At 51.1% G+C, this 19,969-nt stretch overlaps 1 protein-coding gene and 1 long non-coding RNA gene across 2 annotated transcripts in view; both read left to right on the top strand.

Moving 5' to 3' along the window:
• The window catches only part of LOC148052045 (uncharacterized), a 48,345-nt gene extending 44,603 nt beyond the window's left edge, over positions 1-3,742 (top strand). The window contains exon 5 of the long non-coding RNA XR_015698982.1: positions 2,731-3,742. This is a non-coding gene — a long non-coding RNA (uncharacterized LOC148052045). The remainder of the gene's footprint in view (positions 1-2,730) is intronic.
• Positions 3,743-7,540: 3,798 nt separating this feature from the next.
• KPNA7 (karyopherin subunit alpha 7) lies at positions 7,541-16,904 on the top strand. The gene is made up of 11 exons (XM_009467804.2): positions 7,541-7,572; positions 8,248-8,356; positions 9,055-9,192; positions 9,746-9,831; positions 11,306-11,574; positions 12,074-12,156; positions 13,376-13,639; positions 13,994-14,227; positions 14,565-14,747; positions 15,467-15,616; positions 16,687-16,904. Exons 2-11 carry the CDS (start codon positions 8,291-8,293, stop codon positions 16,765-16,767), a joined length of 1,554 nt encoding a protein of 517 aa, XP_009466079.1. The 5' UTR covers positions 7,541-7,572; positions 8,248-8,290; the 3' UTR covers positions 16,768-16,904.
• The last annotated feature ends 3,065 nt before the right edge of the window (positions 16,905-19,969 follow it).

Below are 19,969 nucleotides of genomic sequence, written 5' to 3'. Positions count from 1 at the left end.
GAGAGTGGTGGTGAATGGAGTCAAATCCAGTTGGCGGCCAGTCACGAGTGGTGTTCCCCAGGGCTCAGTACTGGGGCCAGTCCTGTTCAACATCTTCATTGATGATCTGGATGAGGGGATTGAGTGCACCCTCAGTAAGTTTGCAGACGACACCAAGTTGGGTGGAAGTGTCAATCTGCTGGAGGGTAGGAAGGCCCTGCAGAGGGACCTGGACAGGCTGGATTGATGGGCCAGGGCCAACTCTATGAGGTTCAACAAGGCTGAGTGCCGGGTCCTGCACTTGGGTCACAACAACCCCATGCAACGCTACCGGCTCGGGGAGGAGTGGCTGGAGAGCTGCCTAGCAGAAAAGTAGCTGGGGGTGTTGGTTGACAGCCGCCTGAACATGAGCCAGCAGTGTGCCCAGGTGGCCAAGAGGGCCAATGGCATCCTGGCTTGTATCAGGAATAGTGTGGCCAGCAGGACCAGGGAGGTGACAGTGCCCCTGTACTCGGCACTGGTGAGGCCGCACCTCGAGTACTGTGTTCAGTTTTGGGCCCCTCACTGCAAGAAGGACATTGAGGTGCTGGAGCGTGTCCAGCGGAGGGCAACGAAGCTGGTGAAGGGTCCAGAGCACAAGTCTTATGAGGAGCAGCTGAGGGAGCTGGGGTTGTTTAGTCTGGAGAAGAGGAGGCTGAGGGGAGACCTTATTTCTCTCTACAACTACCTGACAGGAGGTTGTAGCGAGGTGGGGGTCGGTCTCTTCTCCCTAGTAACAAGTGATAGGACGAGAGGAAACGGCCTCAAGCTGCGCCGGGGAGGTTTAGGTTGGATATTAGGAAAAACTTCTTCACCGAAAGAGTAGTCAGGCATTGGAACAGGCTGCCCAGGGAAGTGGCTGAGTCCCCATCCCTGGAGGTATTTAAAGGACGGGTAGCCGTGGTGCTTGAGGACATGGTTTAGTGGTGGACTTGGCAGTGCTAGATTAACGGTTGGACTCGATGATCTTAAGGGTCTTTTCCAACCTTAACGATTCTGATTCTATGATTGACTCTATGAATGCTTCATTCCTGCTGTGTGCACCTCCTGTTCTCTGCCTGTAACATTCAGGACCAGAAAAGACAAGAGGGAGTGGGCAGGAGGGGGCTCTGCCATTCCTCTTCTCCTGGTTGCCCTTTTTCCCAGGGGATTGTGGACCTCAGCCTCAGAAACATGGACCGCATCACTTACCTGCCCGCTCAGAGTGACACGCAGAATTTGAGTACGTATTTTTACGTATCTAATCCCCAAATACAGGCTGCCCCAGTTAAAACAAATCTGCTTGGAGGATCACACCAGCTGGACTGTGCTGCCCAGGGGCTGCGCTGGTGCGGAGGGAGCTGCTGCCACTGCCTTGTCCAGGACAGAGCTCGGAGCAGTGGAGTGGCAGGAAGGAGATGGCACAATGACATGTAATTACTGGAGGGGCCCCCTGAAAGCTCATTACCAAATCAGTGTGTGTATGAGACATGAAGCAGTTGAAACAGAGATGAATATCGCCCACGGGCTTAGCAAAAATTATCTCCAGCGGCTAGGATCAGGTGGAATATGCGTGTTGAATGCTCTTTTTAGCATTTCCTAAGTATGGCTTTCAAACAAAGGCCCCTAAATACACATTTTAAACAAAGACACTAATTTCTGTTGAAATGCTGTCCTGAGCTGTGATAATCGGAGGCGCCAGAGCAAGGTGAGCAGACATCTGGTAGCCCTCCCTGCGAGGAAACCAGAGGAACAGCACTGTGTGTGCAGGAGAATGGGAAAGCTCATCTCCTTGCCTAATTAAGCTGTGCATGGACTCCCTGACAGCAAAGTGGCATCAAGAGGCTCAAGACCGCATGATTTATATGGGTTTTCTGGTGTTTTCGTGGGGTTTCTCTTCCCTACGTGATTTACAAGGTACTCCACTCCTTTAGAGAGCACCTTAGCCTTTCTCCTGCTAGGTGCCGTGGAGCAAGGTCACACATGATTTATACAAAATTATGGGGTTTATCAGTAATTTCAAGGTTTTTGCATCACTCCGTTGTGTCTCGTCACCAAATTCACCATAGATTTCTCTGTTTCAGTTCCTTGAGTTACAGATTCAGGGACTAAAGGAATAATTATTACTGGGCCCCGTTAGGAAAAAAAAAAAAAGTAAGATTTTTGGCCATAGGTGATTATAGTTTCCACAGCTGAATAAATCTGTGTCCCATAACTGACAGAGGATAATGGATTTAATAAATAGCTATGATTAAGTCTGATGTTATTTTTAAATAATTTCAAAAACTATTACTCTAATCCCTCCATGGCTGGCAGAAAGGATGCTGCTTAGAAGTTAAAATTAGTTCCTTAATGTTCAGCCTGGTGTGGAGTTACAGACCCTCCAGGGCTGTGCTGGTTTTCTGGGGCATCCGCTTACACCGTCTGCCTAATGGACATTAGCAGCTGCGTTTGGCAAGTGGGAAAGGGCTCCCACGACTCAGGCTGTTCGCTGTTCTCCTTCCCGGGCTCAGTTTGCTCGGCAGGAGCTCCCACCGACTCCAGCCCAGCTGATGGGATAATCGGTTGGCGTTACACTTCACGGCGTTATCCACTTTACAAGCTGTCTTCCCACACAGCAATTCCCTTCTTCTTAATTCCTAGGGAATTCCCAGCTCTGCCAGGCCTCGTTATCAAGAAATATAGACCTCTTCTGTATAATAGCAATGTGAATTTTTTTTCTTTTTTTCTCAGCACCTACATTTCTGAGTGAGCGATCCCGTTTCTTGGCTGGAAAAAGGCACTGAAGAGCACTTCGCCTTGCAAAGCACCACACAGAAGGACAAGTTTTCTGATCCATGTAACCTCATAGAAGTGTCAGGCATGAATAGTCCATTTGCTCAACCAAATAAAAACTCCAAGCAAACTTGAGCTAGAATCGCGGGAATGGGGATGTCCCACAGTGCAGCAGGCAACCACGACAGAGTTAGTGTTTATCAAACCCACTTTAACAGGCCAAATTCCCAGGTATTTGGGAGAAAATTAAGCTGCCTTTAAGACAGGCTTCCCTCCTCCTGGTGCCACCCCATCACAGAGCCCTGGTACGTTCCTGTACCGGCTGCAGGGACGAGGCACTGGACTGGGGACCAGTTTGCCCTGGCCTTCCGTAACTGCCGGCAGTACAAGATGCCATGCTGCGCTGCCACCCGCCCTCGGGGACACCTCTCCTCATTGTCCACCAGCTCGAATGATCCCATGGCCACAGCAGGAGCTGTTTCAGCCCAATTGCTGGAAAACCATACTTATTTCTTTATTTTCATGGGTTGCCTTCCCTTCGAATGAGCTGTCTGAACTGATGCATCCCCACAGCTCCCTGGCTGCAGAGGAACGGGGGGAGAAAAGCAGGGCAGGGGGAGAAAAGCAGGACCACATTTTTGAGGCTGCTAAACTAAATTAGGATAAACAATAAACTGCACCTTGAGCCTTGGAAAATCCAGCTGCAGCGCTCAGCTTTCCCTCTGGCTCAGCAGTAAGACAAGGATAACAATAAATCCCTTCTCCCACCTTCTGCATGTCCTGATTAGATAGACTGTAAGGGAGGGTGGCTGTCACTTATTATGTGCTTGGTTAGTGCCTGGCACAATGCAGCTCTGATCTCGACTCAAACCCGCGGCTGCTGCACGAACAATAGGACTGAAATGAATCTCATGGCTGGCGGTGGGGAGGTCACTGGCTGCCTGACATCTGCCTCCCCGGGAGGAACCGGTGCAGGCTGCGGAGTTAGCGCTGCCTCCCTCCAGGATCGTGCACCGGGAGGATGCATCCCAATCAAAAAAGGAGGAATTTCCAGGCTCCGTCCCTGCCACACCTGGGAATTGCCCCACATACACCAGCAGTTACCTCAGCAGCTGGTTCAGGAAGACACACGGATATTTGCTTGGTGCTCCTGTAACAAATAAGTAAAATTAATTGGTTGATGTTAACTTAATGGACTACATTAGAGCTGATGGAGAAAATATGCTGTCTGAAGGCAGACATTCAGGGGGTTGGCAGGAATCCCTACCTTTGCTCGCTCTCTGCCAGGTGAGGTTCTCCTTTCACAGGATTGCTCAGACCAGCTGCTGTGGCCGTGCAACCTCCCGCGATGGAGCCCAGGCTGTTCCTGCCTCATCTAACCCCACCGCAGAGATGCCACATGCTAACATCTTTCCTGACCAGAACCTTTCTCCGCATGCAGTGAGGGTAAACCTATTGAAGAAACACGAAAAAACAGAGGAGGAAAAAATCAGTGTTTTTATCTCAGGGCTTAAAACTGGTGTTCTCAAGTCTGCCACCAGTCACGGTCTAACTAACCTGCAGTGCCCTGGTGGGAGCGCAGGGCGAAGGGTGGCAGGGTGGGAGACAGCAGCCACAAAGAAAACCCCTGAACTGGAACCGCAGCTTTTCATACCTGTCACGATGTGGATTTTCAGCTTGAGCACACAAGGCTGAGCTCAGGGGACACTGTCATGTAGATTTAGGGTTTTATCTCCTTTCCTCTCCATTAGCTCTGATACCCTCTTATTATGCTGAAAACCAAAACGTTTTTTTTCCCTCCAGCGGTTGTTCCCTTTCCCATTTGGCAAATATCGATCTGCCCGTGTCCTCAGCAGGGGTTGAAACCAGCCCCGCTCATCCTCTGCCTGCTCGTGGGGCCAAGCGCTCAGCGGTGCCACCTCTCATGCCATCAGTGACTGTGGCGAAGGCCGGGGAGGAGGGTCACTAATCAATTTGCACGTGTTTTTTCTCTCCCCATCCTCTCCCTCCCTGCACTGGCAGTGACAGAGGTCTGAACAGGATGGGTCTGATTGCTCTTGGCAGGTGGAGAGGGAATGGAAAGGGCAGAGAGGGAAAGAGCAGCCCAGGATAACGATAAACTTTTTGCAGCCTTGTTGCACATTCGTATCCTGCAGCACCTTGGGTGAGAGAGCTCTCCAGGCAGAGGAGCAAATGCTGGGGGCTGGCCTTTGTAGGAGGCTGCCCCCACCTATCCTGGGGCGTGATTTTAAGCCAATTTAATTAAATTGCTTGGAAAGGTTGTGAGGATTCATCTGTTTCAGCTTGAGCCAGACCTGTTTTGATTTAGCATTGGCTGATTAGGAATTAGCTGAAACAAACCGCTCAGAAAACAAAATTAGAAGGTGCACACTAACTTTTGCACCAGATTAAGTTGAATTAAAAAGCAATTGAAATGTAATTTTCCTGTCTCAAGCAGCCAAGAAACAAGATAATGCAACCAGTGGCACTTGAAGCTTAAAAATACAGCATCTAGGATTAGCACAATTGGCTTTTTAATGCTCACAAACAACAGATTTATCTGAAGGTCTTCTCTCAACACACACCCCACCATCATCTTCTGCACAAAGCTTCGTACAACTTCTTTCATTTGCCTTGAAAGGGAGAATTGGTATGACCCTGGGATTTGAATCCATGACTTAAAGCACCCTGGGTATTGCATAGCATATTTCCATAGGTATTTCCATGCTGAAAATAGCCACGCAGTGAACTAGTTGTTCCCTGTAACTCATATAATTTATTTTGAAATGGCTCCCATGTACACAGCTGGCAGGGTATGAAGGCCCAGGTTGTGCTCCCAGGGTGCGGAGGGTGCAGACCCCGGCGGCGGGTGCTGCTCCCGCCTGCCTCCCACCACCACCTCGCTCCCACCTTCCTGCAGTGAGCCCAAGCACCTGCTCTGAATTACGGTGCTCCCCATCTCCCTTGCAGAAAAAGACATCAAGTAATTTAAAATCAAGTTTTAATTCAATATTTTAATAGCTGCTTTCCCTACGCATTTGGCAAACACTGCTCCTTCTCTCCCCATCGGCTGGACCAGGCCGGCACCTCTGCACACACAGAGGTGTACAGAGTGGGTTTCGTGGGGCTTTGCTAAAAAGGGCGATGGCTTGGAGGACTTGCAAAACCACGGTGCCTTCAGCACTTCAGAGTCCCCAAAACTGCCCACGGTGCTGTAACCAAGTCCTGCTGCGAGTCGTTATTTTGAGGGCAGGGATGCTGTTGTCCCTGTTGGCCAAGCAGTGGCACAGGCAGGAGGACAAGCTGTGCAAGCAACCCGAGCACCAGTGTGTAACTGGTGTTAGGGCACCGTAAATGCAAACAATCTCTTGACTAAAGCTGATGGAGACTGTGACAGGCACAAAACGTAGTGTGATAAGAGCTGCCCAGCAGCTCCTGGCCAAAATCTGAAGGACTCATGGAGATAATAGGTTCCTGCTGGGTTTCTCTCCATGTTCCTGCCACAGCCCCGCCGGGCTCCCACCCCCCAGAAGCGCCTGCTGCTGCTCCAAGTTTCTTAATCCTGTCTCATCCCACTTGCAACCTCCGCTCGGCCGATTCCCCTCAGCTACTGCCTGGCTCCATGGTCCCGGTCCCTGCTAACCGAAGGCAGCTGCTCTCCTGGCCTGCATCACCACCCACAAGGACCTTCCAGCTACCCAGACAAAAAGGGGCATCCCCAGACTGCCCATCCCCTGCACTCCCCCTCACCTGCATGGTGATGGGTGGCAGCACCCACACTGTCCCCTGCATCATGGGACATTGTATGGGTGCAGGGTGGCGTCTCCCATGAAGGGTCTGGCCACAAACAAGGCCAAAGTGGGCAAAGCGTAAATGCATGGAGGAGGTGTGGGGGGGTAACCGGGGCGGCCCAGGTGGGAGGGCAGTCCAGGAGGGAAGGCATCACCATCCATCCACCCTCCTCCAGGTGCATCCAGGTGGCCAGGGCAAGGGAGCAGCTGGAGATAACGGGGAGGCTGTCCTGGGAAGAGCCAGTCGTGGGGGGGAACTGAGGGGTACGTGGCTCCATGGGGGCTATAAAAGAGGCAGTGTGAGGGTGATGAGGTATGAGAGAGTGTTGGGGTGAGTGACTTTCCTCATTTTTGGAGTGCTGGGTGTTTGGTTGTTCCTTTCTGCCCTATGGGGCTGTGCTGGGTCTCCTGTTTGGCTGGTGTCAGCGTGGGTTGTGGTGTGCCTCTGCTGAGATGGGGGTGGAAGAAGCTCCCTGAAAAGAAGAGGCCTTTTTGGGTGTTACTATGATCCACTGTGGGAGCAGAAACAGGGGAAGGGAGGCTGAAGCAGTTCTTGAGCTTTGAGTGTAGGGGCTTAAGGCCATGGGCTATAATTGGCTTGAGCCAAGAGGTGGGTCCTCTGGGAGCTGGGGGAGGTCTGCAGCTTGGTGGCTGACTGCTGCGTTGGGGTAAAGAGCTGATGCTGCTGGTATCCACCCTTGGCTGCTGGGGCAGGAAAGAGAGAGCGGGGGGGACCAAAAACAAACAAAAAAAACCCCACTAAAAACCTTAAACTTGGAAAGATGGAAGCAGGGGAGCTCTTGGAGGCTGATTGGAGCCACAGGTGTTGGCTGTAAGCCTGGAGGGAAGGTGAAGATGCACCACCTGAGTGTGTTTATGCACAACCTGGCTTTATGGGGCCCTTGGTGGTGTCTGGCTGCTCTGAAAACACCTCTACTTTTGCTGGGTGAAGGCCTTGCTTTTTCTGAGAAAAACTTTCTTGAAGGCCTGCTCTTGGTCTTATTTGCATGTATGTCTGTAGTTCTTACTAGGAGAGGCTTAGAAATTATTTTTACCTGTCCCTATTTAATGTTTTGTAAGGCAATCCTTACTAATAGCTGGGTTTCCAGAAGAACTCTTTGCTTAGTTGAACTCTGTCACTTCATGCTACTGGATGTGACCTTGTGTCTTTACTGGGCAGCCCCTGGTGTAGGAAGCCTGTGTGGGCTATGCGGTGGGGTAAGAAAGTAGGCTTGGATGTGGCTACTTGTCCTTAAATCAGACCTTAAGCTGATCCTTTTGGAGGCAAGAGGCTGTGCCGGGCTTGGGCCGTGTGTATAAGTAAACCTGAAAGACCCGGGATGAGAACCAGAGGAAGGTGGTGTTACTGTAACTATGAGAAGTGATGTGTCCGGCTCCCTCGTGCGATTGCAGCAGTGGCAGCTGTAATTTTTGTAGCCTGGTATTAAGTGGTAGTTTGTGCTTGCATTTAGTTTGGTGGCTCGGCTGCAGTGTGTGAGGATCCAACTGAGCTCTACTTAGGGCAGGGGACTTCCAGCGTCTCCCTTGCTGGGAGGGGAGGGCGAGAAAACGTGTGGCACAGGCTGTTGGTGGGAGTGGGGGTGGTCCCAGACCCCTCTGTGGATGGAGGTGGATGTTGCTGTGCAGTTGTGACTTGACCCTGCTCTGTCCTGAACCCCAAAAGCCCGTGAAGGCTTTCAGCTGGCACCTCTCTCAAACCTGCCAAGATGCCAGTCGAGATCAAGCACAGTGAGCGGATGAGGAAGTTCAAGAACAAGGGCAAGGACGCAGCTGTAAGTACCTCCCCCACCTGCCAGTGCATCCCTTTGGACAATGGTGGAGCCTGTTGGGGGTTTGCCTGTTGGTAGGAGCTGATGTAAAGGCTTCTGAAGGGCTAATTGTCCCCAAACCTACCTGTATGGGGTAGCAAAGCGGTGGGGGGTGGGATGACCCTGCCAGCAGAGATGCTCAGTTAGCTTTTGAGATGTGGTGTGGAGCTGGCTGGGCTGTCAGGAGTGTGGTGGCATGGGCAACGGGGATGTGAGTTTTGGGTGGGTGAGTGAGCTGCACTGGTGAAGATGCTGGGGAAGGGAGATAGTCCAGCCCCTTCTGCTGAGCTCTCCACAGCAGTTATCCCTGCAGAGAGGGGGCTAGGGTGGGATGTCAGACCACGGGATCTGTCAGCTTGCTTTAAGCCAGTAGAGGAGATGAGGGTTTGCCTTTCAGGTTCAGCAAATCAACTGTTAAACAACCACTGGTTGCTGGTTCTTCCAGCAGCCCATGTCCTTGGGAGGCACTAAGGGAGAGGCTTTATTCTGTCCTATCTCCTGTGTAACTCTCTAAGCCATAGCAAGGAGCTGCCTGAGAACAGATGCTGGCTCTCTGCCTTCCTCACTTACAAAACTTGGGGCAGAGGGTGACAGAGCTGAGCTCCTTGGGGAATTGGGTGATGCAGACACCGGTGGGGTGGTACCCTTCTCCTCCCCTCCAGGCCCTGCGGAGGCAGAGAGTGGAGGTGAACATCGAGCTGCGAAAGGCCAAGAAGGACGAGCAGATCCTGAAGCGCAGGAGTATTTCGTTCCGTTTGATGGATGAGAGTCTCTCTCTGGGAGAAGAGAGAAGAAATGAGGTGAGCGCTGGGTGCTCTGCATCTGGGCAGGATCAGTGCTGCAGCACATGGCTTGTCATCTACTACTTGACAACTACCAAGTCCAGTTCAGGTGACCTGGGTTAAATAGCCAGTGCCATTCCTCATTGTTATGCCCTGTGTTGGAGAGTGTTTTAGACTGCGTAGCCCTTTTTCTGTGTTATTTTGCCTGGAGGTGATGTCCCGTATGGCTTCCCTTGACGGCAGGTAGAACTGGCTGGTGCTCCGGCTTGCTGGGAGCTGGCCAAGCTCCTGTCTGGCTCCTTGCACAGCAAGGGGTAATTACCGAGCTTGTAGGCCCATTACCGTGTGTCAGTGACTCTTTCCATGTTTGATTATAAGGATTAGTTGCCTCGAAGGCTTTTGTGGATTCTCTTCCTCTGCCTCATCTCGAAACTGCATTGCATAAAGAATAGACATAGCTTAGATATGAAGTGGTGACTGACTCGGGTCTAGACAGCTGATTGACTGTGGAGATTAAACTGGAGGGAGTCCTGGCTTGCCATCTGACTCTGAATCATCCCCTGTGACACAGATTATTCAGCTGTCCTTGGAGGAAATCGTTGAAGCTGTGAATGGGAGCAACACAGAGCTGCAGCTGCAGGCTACGCAGGCCACCAGGTATGCTGCCTGGCTGCTCCGTGCCGGGAGGGAGGTGGCTGATGGAGCTGCGGTGGGTCCTGTCACAGAAGGTGTTTCTTCCTGTTTGAAGAGCTCTCTGAAGACATGACAAAGGGGGAAGGAGCCTGGTAACCACACTGCCCTGAGGAACCTCAGCTGGTGCCTGTTTTGTGCCCTGTACGCCCTGCTTGGCTCCATCATAGTCCCAGGCAGTGCATGTGGCAGGGACCTGTGTGGGTGGACCCAGCCAAGGGGTTGGCTATGGCTCCTGGAGCTGCCCCCCTTGCTGTGTCTGTGCTGGGGCAGGGACCACATTGGATCCCACCAGCTGATGAAGTGGTTGGGAAGAAACCCAAGTGCCAAAGGCTTGGGCCAGACAAAGGCTGGGGAGCCTGGCTCTAAGGGTCACTACTGAGCAGGGCTGTCCCCACCTGGGTTGGGGTAGGAGGGACCACAGGGTGCCATCATCACCCAGCTGGCAGCAGGGATGTCTTCTGAGGGTTCAGGAGAGGCTGCACTGCTGCTGGTGCTTCCTTGGTTGGCTTGAGCTGCCACATCAGCAATCTGCCCATGTGCTGGGGGACCAGTGCTGTTCACAGTGGCTGTGAGGATGTCTGCTTGTGGAGAGCAGAGCAAAAGTTTTGCTCCCAAGGTGTTAACTGGAGGCTGGCCAGAGCAGACCCTTCCTAAAGGGGCAAGTCATGGCTAGCTCTCTAATGTTCTGTGCAGCACGGAGCTGGCTTTCTGCCTGCCCAAACCAAGCCTGTCTGCACCCATGGTGCCCTGACAGCAGTGAGCTGTGGTGGGGTACCAGTGGCAGCACTAACACAGCTCTGAGCCGTGGGTTCACACCTCCATGCTACCCTCTGCCAGCACTCATGAACCAGGCTGGGAAGCAGATCTGGCTGAAAGTGTTTCTTTTTCTGGCTTTGACTTGATCAGTGCCCTGATCCCATCTCCTGGGCAGCTCCGCATGGTTCTGTGCCGGTGTGAGGCAGGAAACAGCAGCGGGGAGTTGCTGATGCTGCTTTTTAGCTGGGAAAGCAGTCTGTGAAACTTCATTTTAAATGTGAGCTCTGGTCTGCGTGGGGCTGGCCAGTGCTCCTGAGCTGGGGAGCAGCAGAGGCAGGCTTGCAGGCTGTAAGAGAAAAAACTAGATACTTTTTCACTGTCTCAAACTCCTGCAAGGTGGGTAGCATGGAATAACGTTGTCATGGTCCCAAAAGGATGTGTGAAGTATTGCACTCTAACAGCCACCCGGCTGTTGCTTCAGCATCTCAGATGGGTCTTCTGCAGAAGCCTCTTTATGGCAACTCCTCTGCTAGATTTGCTGACACAGGATGCTGAACTAGCATCTCTTAGAGGTGCTGCTTCCCTTGCAAGCCACAGCCTTGTACGTGGCCACAGGGTTATGGTCTGTCATGGCACCACAGAGGGCTTCTCATGGTAGGCTGTGTGGTGTCTTCTCTTGCAGGAGAATGCTGTCCAGGCAGAAGGACCCCCCTATCAATCAGATCATCGAGCTGGGGATCATCCCCAGGCTGGTTGAATTCCTGACCCATGCTGACAATGCTCCTCTGCAGTTTGAAGCAGCCTGGGCACTGACTAACATTGCCTCTGGCACCTCTGACCACACCAAGGTGGTGGTGGAGGGAGGTGCCATCCCAGCCTTCATCTCCCTCCTGTCCTCCCCGCACATGCACATCAGCGAGCAGTCTGTGTGGGCACTGGGCAACATCGCAGGTAAGCAGAGGTCTCCAGGCCTGGGGGCACGCAGAGAGTCACTGCCTAAGCCAGTGCTGGGGAGCTAAAAACATTGATGTTCCTTGAGATAGCCTTGTCTCCCTGCAGCTTTGTCTCCAAGCTGCTGCCCCTATTGAAACCCTTAACCCTTCAGTCCCTTCACATGGCCTGGCAGCCTTTGAGACCCTGTGTTGGCTCTGCAAGAGGATTTTGGCCAAAGCCAAGTGCAAGACTCCATCCTGCTGGGATGGCCTAACCCACTAGTGCTGTCTGTAGAACAGAATGGGTTGTGTCTGGTTAGCCTGCCACAAACTAGCCATGATGGCACTCCAGTCTACCTGGCAAATCCTCCCCACCTGAAAATACTCAATGGTGTGTGGCTGGTGAGTGAGCCCAGTCACCCGGCCCTGGTGTGTGCCTGCAGCTCTGGTTGCTATTTGATGTTGATTGTCTTGTGACTTGGGCAGATGCAATAAACAACCCTTTTTCATCTGTACAGGTGATGGTCCCCTATACAGAGATGCTCTTATCAATTGCAATGTGATTCCTCCCTTGCTGGCTCTGGTGTCACCTGTAACTCCAGTAAATAACCTTCATTTTCTTGACGTAACAGCTCTTAATCACTTGGATACTGGGTGAATGGTGGTCTATCACCTGCCTTATAAGCAACAAGCTGTTTGTATAGTTGAATGAGACCCTGTCCTAAGCTGCTTTTAATGACCCTACCTCTCCACTATATACAAAGCTGGAGGTGCCAAGTAGCCAGTCCTCAAGTCAATGTGATGTCTTCTAGTCTTAGCTTTCCTATCCAGCTTTGACCATGTCAAGCTAGGAATGAGAGGAAACTGGTGCAAGGTAAACTTGCATATGCATGTGGAAGGGCTGAACTTGGCCTTCAAGCTTCTTCCTGCTGCTTTTTGGGTAGCTCCAAACTGCTGGATTTGTGGCTTATCTCTGCCTTTCTGCAATGGTGCCTGCCTCACTGCTTTCTTGGTCTCTGGGGGAGGACCTTCTCAGAGAACCATAAAGTGGACTGAGAAGCGCTCAGGGGCTGTAACAGTGGTACTGATGCCTCCAGGTGTCCCACCCCTGGGTGTGGTGGAAGCTGTATGCTTTCTGTAGGCATAATTATGGCCTTTCAGGTTGGTGTTCAGAAAACACCCTCTAGGCCTTCTGTGAGTTTATATTGCAAGAGGTTTTTTTAAAAAAAAACTTTCCTGGCTGCTCTGTTCCTAGCCCACCTCACCATTGCCTCTTCCTAGGGAGCCCTGTGGAAGAAACATGACAAAACACCAGTTCATATATACATGCATTTTGGTAGCTATGATGCTTTGAAAGTAGCTCCAGTGCTCTCCTGGGAACATCCTTACTGGGATGAACTGTCTGGATGATGCAACTTAATCAAATCTTCCAGATGCCCTACTCTAGAACAATGAGCTGCTAATATTGGAAAAAAAAAAAACAGACCACACAAAAAATCCAAATTCCTGATCTTGTCCAAAGAATGCTCTGTAATTTGTCCAAGGACCCAGCAAATAAGCTGTTTGGCACCTTTGTTAGTCATCATAGCTTGTTGCACCACCAGAGCTGAAGTTAGTAGAAATTCATATTGGGGAGGGAGAGGGTGAATCTACTGTCTTAGTCACCTACCTGTTTCATCTCCCCTCTTCAAATCAGCCTCAGCCCTTAAGAAGGCTGCTTCTGGCTACTGGATAACATCTCTGTAGGGACCAGAAGCAGGGTGCTACCTCTTCCTCATTTGTTACTGCAGTGAGGATCTTACACCTCCCTTGTGTTTCAGGTTGGGTTCCTGAGGAACATCACATGGACCCTATCAAACCTCTGTAGGAACAAGAACCCCTACCCTCCCCTGGATGCTGTGAAAAAGATGCTGCCAGTCCTCATCTGCCTCATGGAACATGAGGACAAGGACATAATTTCTGACTCCTGCTGGGCTGTTTCCTACCTGACTGATGGCTCCAATGATCGCATCCAAATTGTGGTGGATACAGGGATTCTCCCAAGGCTGGTGCAACTCATGGCCAGCCCAGAGCTGATCATTATGGTAGGAAATCTCCAGTCTCTGGACCTTTAATGTAGGAACACCTGAGGAGAGAGAAGGCCTGTCTCCTTACTATATGTGGCTAGCGTGGTCTGCTGTCTCCTCAGACTGCGGTATTGATGGCTTGTTTGTCAAGCCACTGCTCTGTTCCAGCTTGCTGTGGCTGGCAGACTGGATAGAAACTGTAAAGCTGCTTAAGGCAAAACAGGAGGACGATAGATTTGTAAATACAACAGTAATCTCCCACGATGCTTTCCTTATTTGAAGGATAAGCACTTAGTGAGGGATCTCACTGGACTTTCTGGCATGTATCCCTTGAGGTAAGGACTTTCCTCATCTCCTTTAATCTCTGTCTAGACTCCAGCTCTCCGTGCCATTGGGAATGTAGTCACAGGGACTGATGAGCAGACCCAGGCAGCTATCGATGCTGGCGTCTTGGCTGTCCTGCCCTGTCTCCTGCGACATGCAAAGCCAACTATACAGAAGGAAGCCGCATGGACGCTCAGTAACATTGCAGCAGGGCCTTGCCAGCAGATCCAACAACTCATCACCTGTGGGTTATTGCCACCTCTGGTGGAGCTGCTTGATAAGGTAAGGGGTGGGTGCAGTGCTGCACATACAGCTCTGCAGAAGTGATGCTGAAGTTCATGAGGTCCATGATGACTCACTTGGGAAGCACTCAGCATGTGCCCAAGAGCCACCTGAGCAATCTGCTTCAAAGCTGTTGGGATCCTTGGAACAGCCTGGGCATTGAGATTTGTCAGTACACCATGCATGAAAGCATGGCTTGGTGTCCACCCATCACTCAAAGTGCTAGGGGAGGTGGGTCAGCCCAAACTGAATGCGAGGGAAATGGCTATCCTCACCTCACACTGATCTTAGAGGGATGCTGAAGCTTAGGAGTGCCTTCAGTGTGCTGCTTTTCCAGGGGGACTTCAAAGCTCAAAAGGAAGCTGTGTGGGCAGTGGCCAACTTCACAACAGGAGGCACTGTGGAGCAAGTGGTGGAGCTTGTCCAGTCTGGGGTTCTCAAACCTCTGCTGAATCTGCTCTTGGCCAAAGACAGCAAAACTATCCTGGTCATCCTGGATACTATTTCAAACCTCTTCCTGGTAAGATCTCCTGCTCTCTTGCATTCCTTCCCTAAGAGAGCAACAAGGTGTGAGCCATTGTGTGGCTAGAGCAGCTCCTCCTACAGCAGCTGCTGATTTTGCAGGAGTAAGAGTTAGATTTCATGTTGTCTAACTTCTTCAGTGCTCTTGAGTTATCCAAAGGGCTTGACAAGATTAAGATCTCAAAGTGTTCCTCTTCACCTTTTGTGACTTTAGTCTGTTTTTGGAAAGGGAAAGAGGTTATGTGTTAATAGCCAAGCTGGACAGAGGTAAAGGTCTTGCAGAAATGCAACTGCAGAGAAATCAAGTGGTCCTGGGGGCATTTCAGCTCAGGTCCCTGCCAGCTGATGTCTACGTGCCTCTTGCCTGAAAGGCTGTTTCTTGTAGCACCTTTGAACCAGTGAAGTGACTTTTGCAAGTGAAATAGCGAGTGGCGGGTCACACTTACTGCTGCTCAGTGTGTGGATGTAACTGAGTAGAGTTTAGCTAGCTTGTTTGGTTGGCAGTCAAGCCACTGTGTGGTAATCCCAGCAGGGACTGATGTTTCATATGCATAGCAGTCACATCCCTGGGATCTCTGCTAAACACAAATCAAGCAGGGACAGTAAATGCAGGACTGGGGTCATTTGACTTGTAGATCAGGGTCTTACAGTAAAGACCATCTCAGACCTGTTACTGATGTGAGGTTATGTTTGCCTGCTTGTTATCTGATGTCACAGGCAGCTGAGAAGCTGGGAGAGACAGAAAGGTTGTGTCTGCTGGTGGAAGAGCTTGATGGGCTGGAGAAAATTGAAGCCTTGCAAACCCACGACAACAACATGGTCTACAGAGCTGCGCTGAATATTATAGAGAAATACTTTTCTGGTGAGGTATGTGAGCTCTTGCTGTTTCTCATCTGAAAATATGAAGCTATTACACACTGGAATGAAGCACAGACTTTAAGGATGCTGAAACAGGTTTTTGGAAGAGACCTCTAGATGACTAGAGTAGTCCTTGCAGATTGTTCCAGTTGCTCTTAAAGGTCTGTAAAAGCTCTGACTTGTCAGCTGATGAGTAGCACAACAGATACAGATGCCTTGATAGCATCTTGCTGCTGGAATTTAAACTGGCATCAGCTGGAGTTACTGCAGTTGCTGATATGAATACCAAATGTGGAGAATTTTCCTCCTTCGGAGCTGAGCTAGCTTGTCACTATGAATGGAAGCCTCCTACTCAGCTGATAACCATGCTCAGGTTGCATTTGGATTACTTGACCCTTCTCATGCTAATGAACTTAGGGAAAAAGAGGATAGGACACCAGCTAGCAGTTGCAAGAGTCCCATGACTGTTACAGATGCCATGCTCAGTCCTAGCCTTAGTCTCGCAGATGGGGAAATGCCAGGGAAGAGGCTTAGCAGTTTGGCAGATCTTGGAGCTGAGGCTCAGTCTAGATGTGAACTGCAGCAGCAGGAAGCAAATGTCTGTGTTAGTCCTCTGCCCAGAACAGGGTCTGCGGGATGTCCCTGGGAGAGGGTGTGGAGGAAGCTCTCCTACACACTGGCACCTGCCTGAGGGGCTGGATGCCAGGGGAACATCTCTCCAAAGCACTCCTGGCTTGTTGCTGTTCCAAGCAGTCTATTTAATTTGAGTTCTGCCACCCCAGCCAGTCTTTTCTTCTGCCTCTGGTGTCTGAGCCTGTAGATGTGGTTGCTTTTTGCGTGTGAGATGCAGGGATGCTGCAGCTTCAGTGTGTTGTAAGCAACAGGAGGACTTGGTCTGGTCTCCAAAGGGTCCTGTTAGCATCAAGCTGATCTTAACAGGTTGTTACAGCAGCAGAATTTTTAAAGACAAGAATAAAACAATAAGATGCTGTAAAAAGCTTCAGGCAAACTCTGGTGCAAAAAGCTTAGGTTTATTAAGATGCAGAACCTTTAACTGATGGCTATCAATGTTCTCCTAGGAAAATCCAGATCTGCAGCCTGGGACTGGCCAAGATGGACTATATGATTTCTCAGTGGAGAAGCAAGACTTCAACTTCTGAAGACAAAGCACTACACAGCTCTGAGCTGGTGGATGGAGGTGTCTTGGTAGAGCTCAGACATCCAAACCAAGAGGAGCAAAGATGCTGAGTCTTTTTACTTTTGAAACTTGTCAATAAATTGCACTTCTGGCTTTGTACTTCTTGCCTTTGATTTTTTTTTTTTTTTCTTTCTCAAGCTGCTGTTGTAAACAGTATAGACCTTTTTTCCACAGCATCTTAAGGCCCTGCAGGAGTGTATTGGAGCTCCTGGGCATGTTTTCTGGGTGGAAAGTGCAGCCAAAACTTTCTGTGAACTGCATTAAGCTGCTGGAGAGCAGGGTGTTACCACCAAATCCAACCTGGGTCTCGGTGCTTGTGCTGAAACTTCTAGGCTTGACTTGGAGTGGCTGAAGCAGCTCTGAAAAGCTATTCAAGAGGTGTTTCACCTGTCTGCAGGCAAAACCACCTCCCTGTGAGAGGAGATGCTTCTAGCAGAGAAGGAAATGGGCCAGGGGAAGGTGGGACACTTTCATTCCTGTATGTGCTACTCCATATGGAAGTATCAGGGGCTGGATACAGGAGTGAATGCTGGTCCTTTGGCGGTAAGGCTGTGTCAGAGGCAGCTATTGTCATGGGAGCTGATTTATCTCCCACTGCAGCTTCCCAGATGTTATCCACTAGCCTGGAGCCCATTGATCTGGCTCTGCCTAGAGCTGCCCTTCAATAGAGAGTACCTGTATTTCAGGTTTCCATTGCATGTCACTGCCCCTTGCTGAGGGAAGTCCTCCCTCTCTCCAAGCCCTCAAACTTTGGTCTCTAGCTGTAGGCTGAGCAGAAGGTGAGGATGGAATTGATGTGGCTCTTGAGTCCAGCTTGCAGCAAGCTCTGGTGCCCTGTGTACATCCCTGCAGCTTATCTGTACCACTCCACTAGTGGATGCATTGCGCAAACATTATGTGCTGCAGGTTCCTAACAAGCTGCTGGATGCTGCTCCATCCTTGTAGCATCAATGGGTTGTGGAAGGTTGTTAGGATCCTTCAGTCCCCAGGGGTTAAAGCTATCTCAAGGGCTTTGCTCCATGCAAGATGGGGGCGGCAGCTTCCTCCTCCCTGCTTTGGTGGGTTTGACTCTTCAAAATAGCCCTGGGTGGGTTCAGGGCTTTGCTTCCTCACATGCAGTGGGATGCAATGTGACAGATAAGCTTAATCTGAAGGGAAAAAATCTTCTTTTCAGGAAGTAGAGCCTCTTCCACCCTGGATCTATTCACCAGAGGATTTCTGTGTTTCTTCTCTGGGCCACCCAGGAAAAAAGGGAGTTATGTAGCTAAAGTCTGGTTGTGCTCCATGCACAGCAGCATGCAGCCCTGATTGTGTGTACCAGAGCTGGATATCGCTTATTTATTATTAAAATGATGGAGTTGATGAATTGCAAAGTACTTCTTGGGTTTTATTTCTTGGATCCAAAGCTGTGTACTTAAACCTGTGATAAAGCAATGCCTGAACATGCAGCTGAAACAAGCGCCTGTGAAAATCCTTTGTTTGTGCCCATGGGTTAACACAAAGGGCTCCGGCTCGGCTGCGTGCACCTTCTCAGCGTGCTGCTGCTGACAAGGCTGATACGGCATCTAGAAATGGTCAGATTTCACCAGGTAAAACGAATCTAAGGCAGGTGCTTCCTCAGTGTAAATGGAGACGCAGACCGGAGCTGGGGTCCGCGTGGCCGCCCTGACTTTGGACCGTGGTCCAGCGCAGGGCATCCCACGTGGCTTTTCCCACAGTCAGGCAGGGCTGTCCCTTATGGCTGCTTGGGCAGCGGGGCTGCTGTTTGCTGATGCTCTGCTGACTTAAAGCAAATTAAAAAGAGAAAGGGCAGGGCTATTTGACTTTTCTTCCTTCTGTCCTGCATGTGCTGGAGATGAGCCTGCAGTAGATGGTGTTACACGCAGCCCTAGGACCAAAACTGCTCGCTTCCACCGTTGTGTCCTTAAGCTGCAATAAAATAGTGTCCCTGTAGCTCCGACTGTGATGGAAAGAAAAACATGCCCCTTTTCTTAAGAGTATGGGTATGTGCCTACTGTCCTGTGCTGCGGGGCAAGCAAAGCGGAGGAGGTGTTTGGGGCGGCTGTTGTTCCACGGCAGCAGGAGAACCGGGACTGGTGCCTGCTGGAATGGCGAGGCTGCTGGGCTCTACCTGCCTGCTGCTGCGCCGTGGGCGTGCGAGCGACCTACAGGCATCTGCTTGCCTGGTTAATTGGAGCTGCTCTCCTCTGATCCCTTCTCCCGGGGCACAGGCAGCAGCCGCCGTGGCAATTTTGGCTTCGGTGCTCTGCTCCGGGGGTTGGAGCCACCCACTTCTCCCCACGGGATGGGATGGGGTAGCTGCGGGGACAAGGGGTCCGTGGGGACCAGCGAGGGTGAGATGCTGCCGTGCCGCTTCCCCAGTGCTTACCCAGAGCAGCTCAACCTCCCTCTAGAGATGCACAAAAAAAGTAGTTTTTCTAATTAAAGCATCCTGTGTCCTGGCCCCAGAGGAGCACGGCGATGGCTGCTCGGTCCCCATGTTGCTGGAGAGCTGGAAAAGGCACTGCCAGTGCCCATGGTGGCCTGTTTGCCCCAAATTAGGACCCAATTAATTTATGTATATGAAGCAGGGTCTCTTCTAAAGCATTTTTATGCCTAATTGTTTGTTTCCTACCGCCACGGGTGCACCCTTCAGCCTTCCTAGCACCACGCAGACTCGTTACCTGGGTCTGGCTTTGCAGAAGCAGGTAGAAGGGGGTTTCTGTGGCTGCCCCTGAGGCTGCACACCCGGAGCCTGCGGGAGCCGGTTCGGAGAGCTACGTGAGCTGAAAACCAAAGACTGGTGAGAAGGAAGAAGAGGTGGGAGAAATGGCTTTGGGCAAGTTCGGCTGGGCAGGAGGCAGGGGTCTGCCTGGAGCCAGCAGCATCCCGGTGCGGGGATTGAGCTGGTTTAGTGCTGCAGGGCAGGGGAAGGCTGGGGAGGGGGATTTTAAGGAAGAATTTGGATGGCGAAAAGCACTGCCCAAGCTTCCAGGTCTGCTGCTGCACCTGATGCTTGGCCATAAATCATTGATGCTTTCTCCTCTTCCCCATCGCTGTTTTGCTTTCTCCCTGGATTTTATGGGGAAAGGTTTTTTCTCCTCTTGCCCCTGGGTAAGGGGTGGGCAGAGCAAGGAAATAAAAGCTGGGATTTAAAATGGAAG

This window comes from Nipponia nippon, unplaced genomic scaffold, assembly GCF_047370975.1.
Source record: "Nipponia nippon isolate SJK-2023a ecotype South Korea unplaced genomic scaffold, ASM4737097v1 scaffold_5, whole genome shotgun sequence".
Classification (NCBI taxonomy): Eukaryota; Metazoa; Chordata; class Aves; order Pelecaniformes; family Threskiornithidae; genus Nipponia; species Nipponia nippon.
This window is presented reverse-complemented; position numbering and strand designations above follow the sequence as displayed.

What these genes read in the sequence shown, in the direction of transcription:
- KPNA7 (XM_009467804.2), top strand. Translation starts at nt 8,291, where the DNA reads ATGCCAGTCGAGATCAAGCACAGTGAGCGGATGAGGAAGTTCAAGAAC. An exon ending in CTATTTCAAACCTCTTCCTG is followed by an intron (nt 14,748 to 15,466) that starts GTAAGATCTCCT and finishes CTGATGTCACAG; the next exon opens with GCAGCTGAGAAGCTGGGAGA. An exon ending in AGAAATACTTTTCTGGTGAG is followed by an intron (nt 15,617 to 16,686) that starts GTATGTGAGCTC and finishes ATGTTCTCCTAG; the next exon opens with GAAAATCCAGATCTGCAGCC.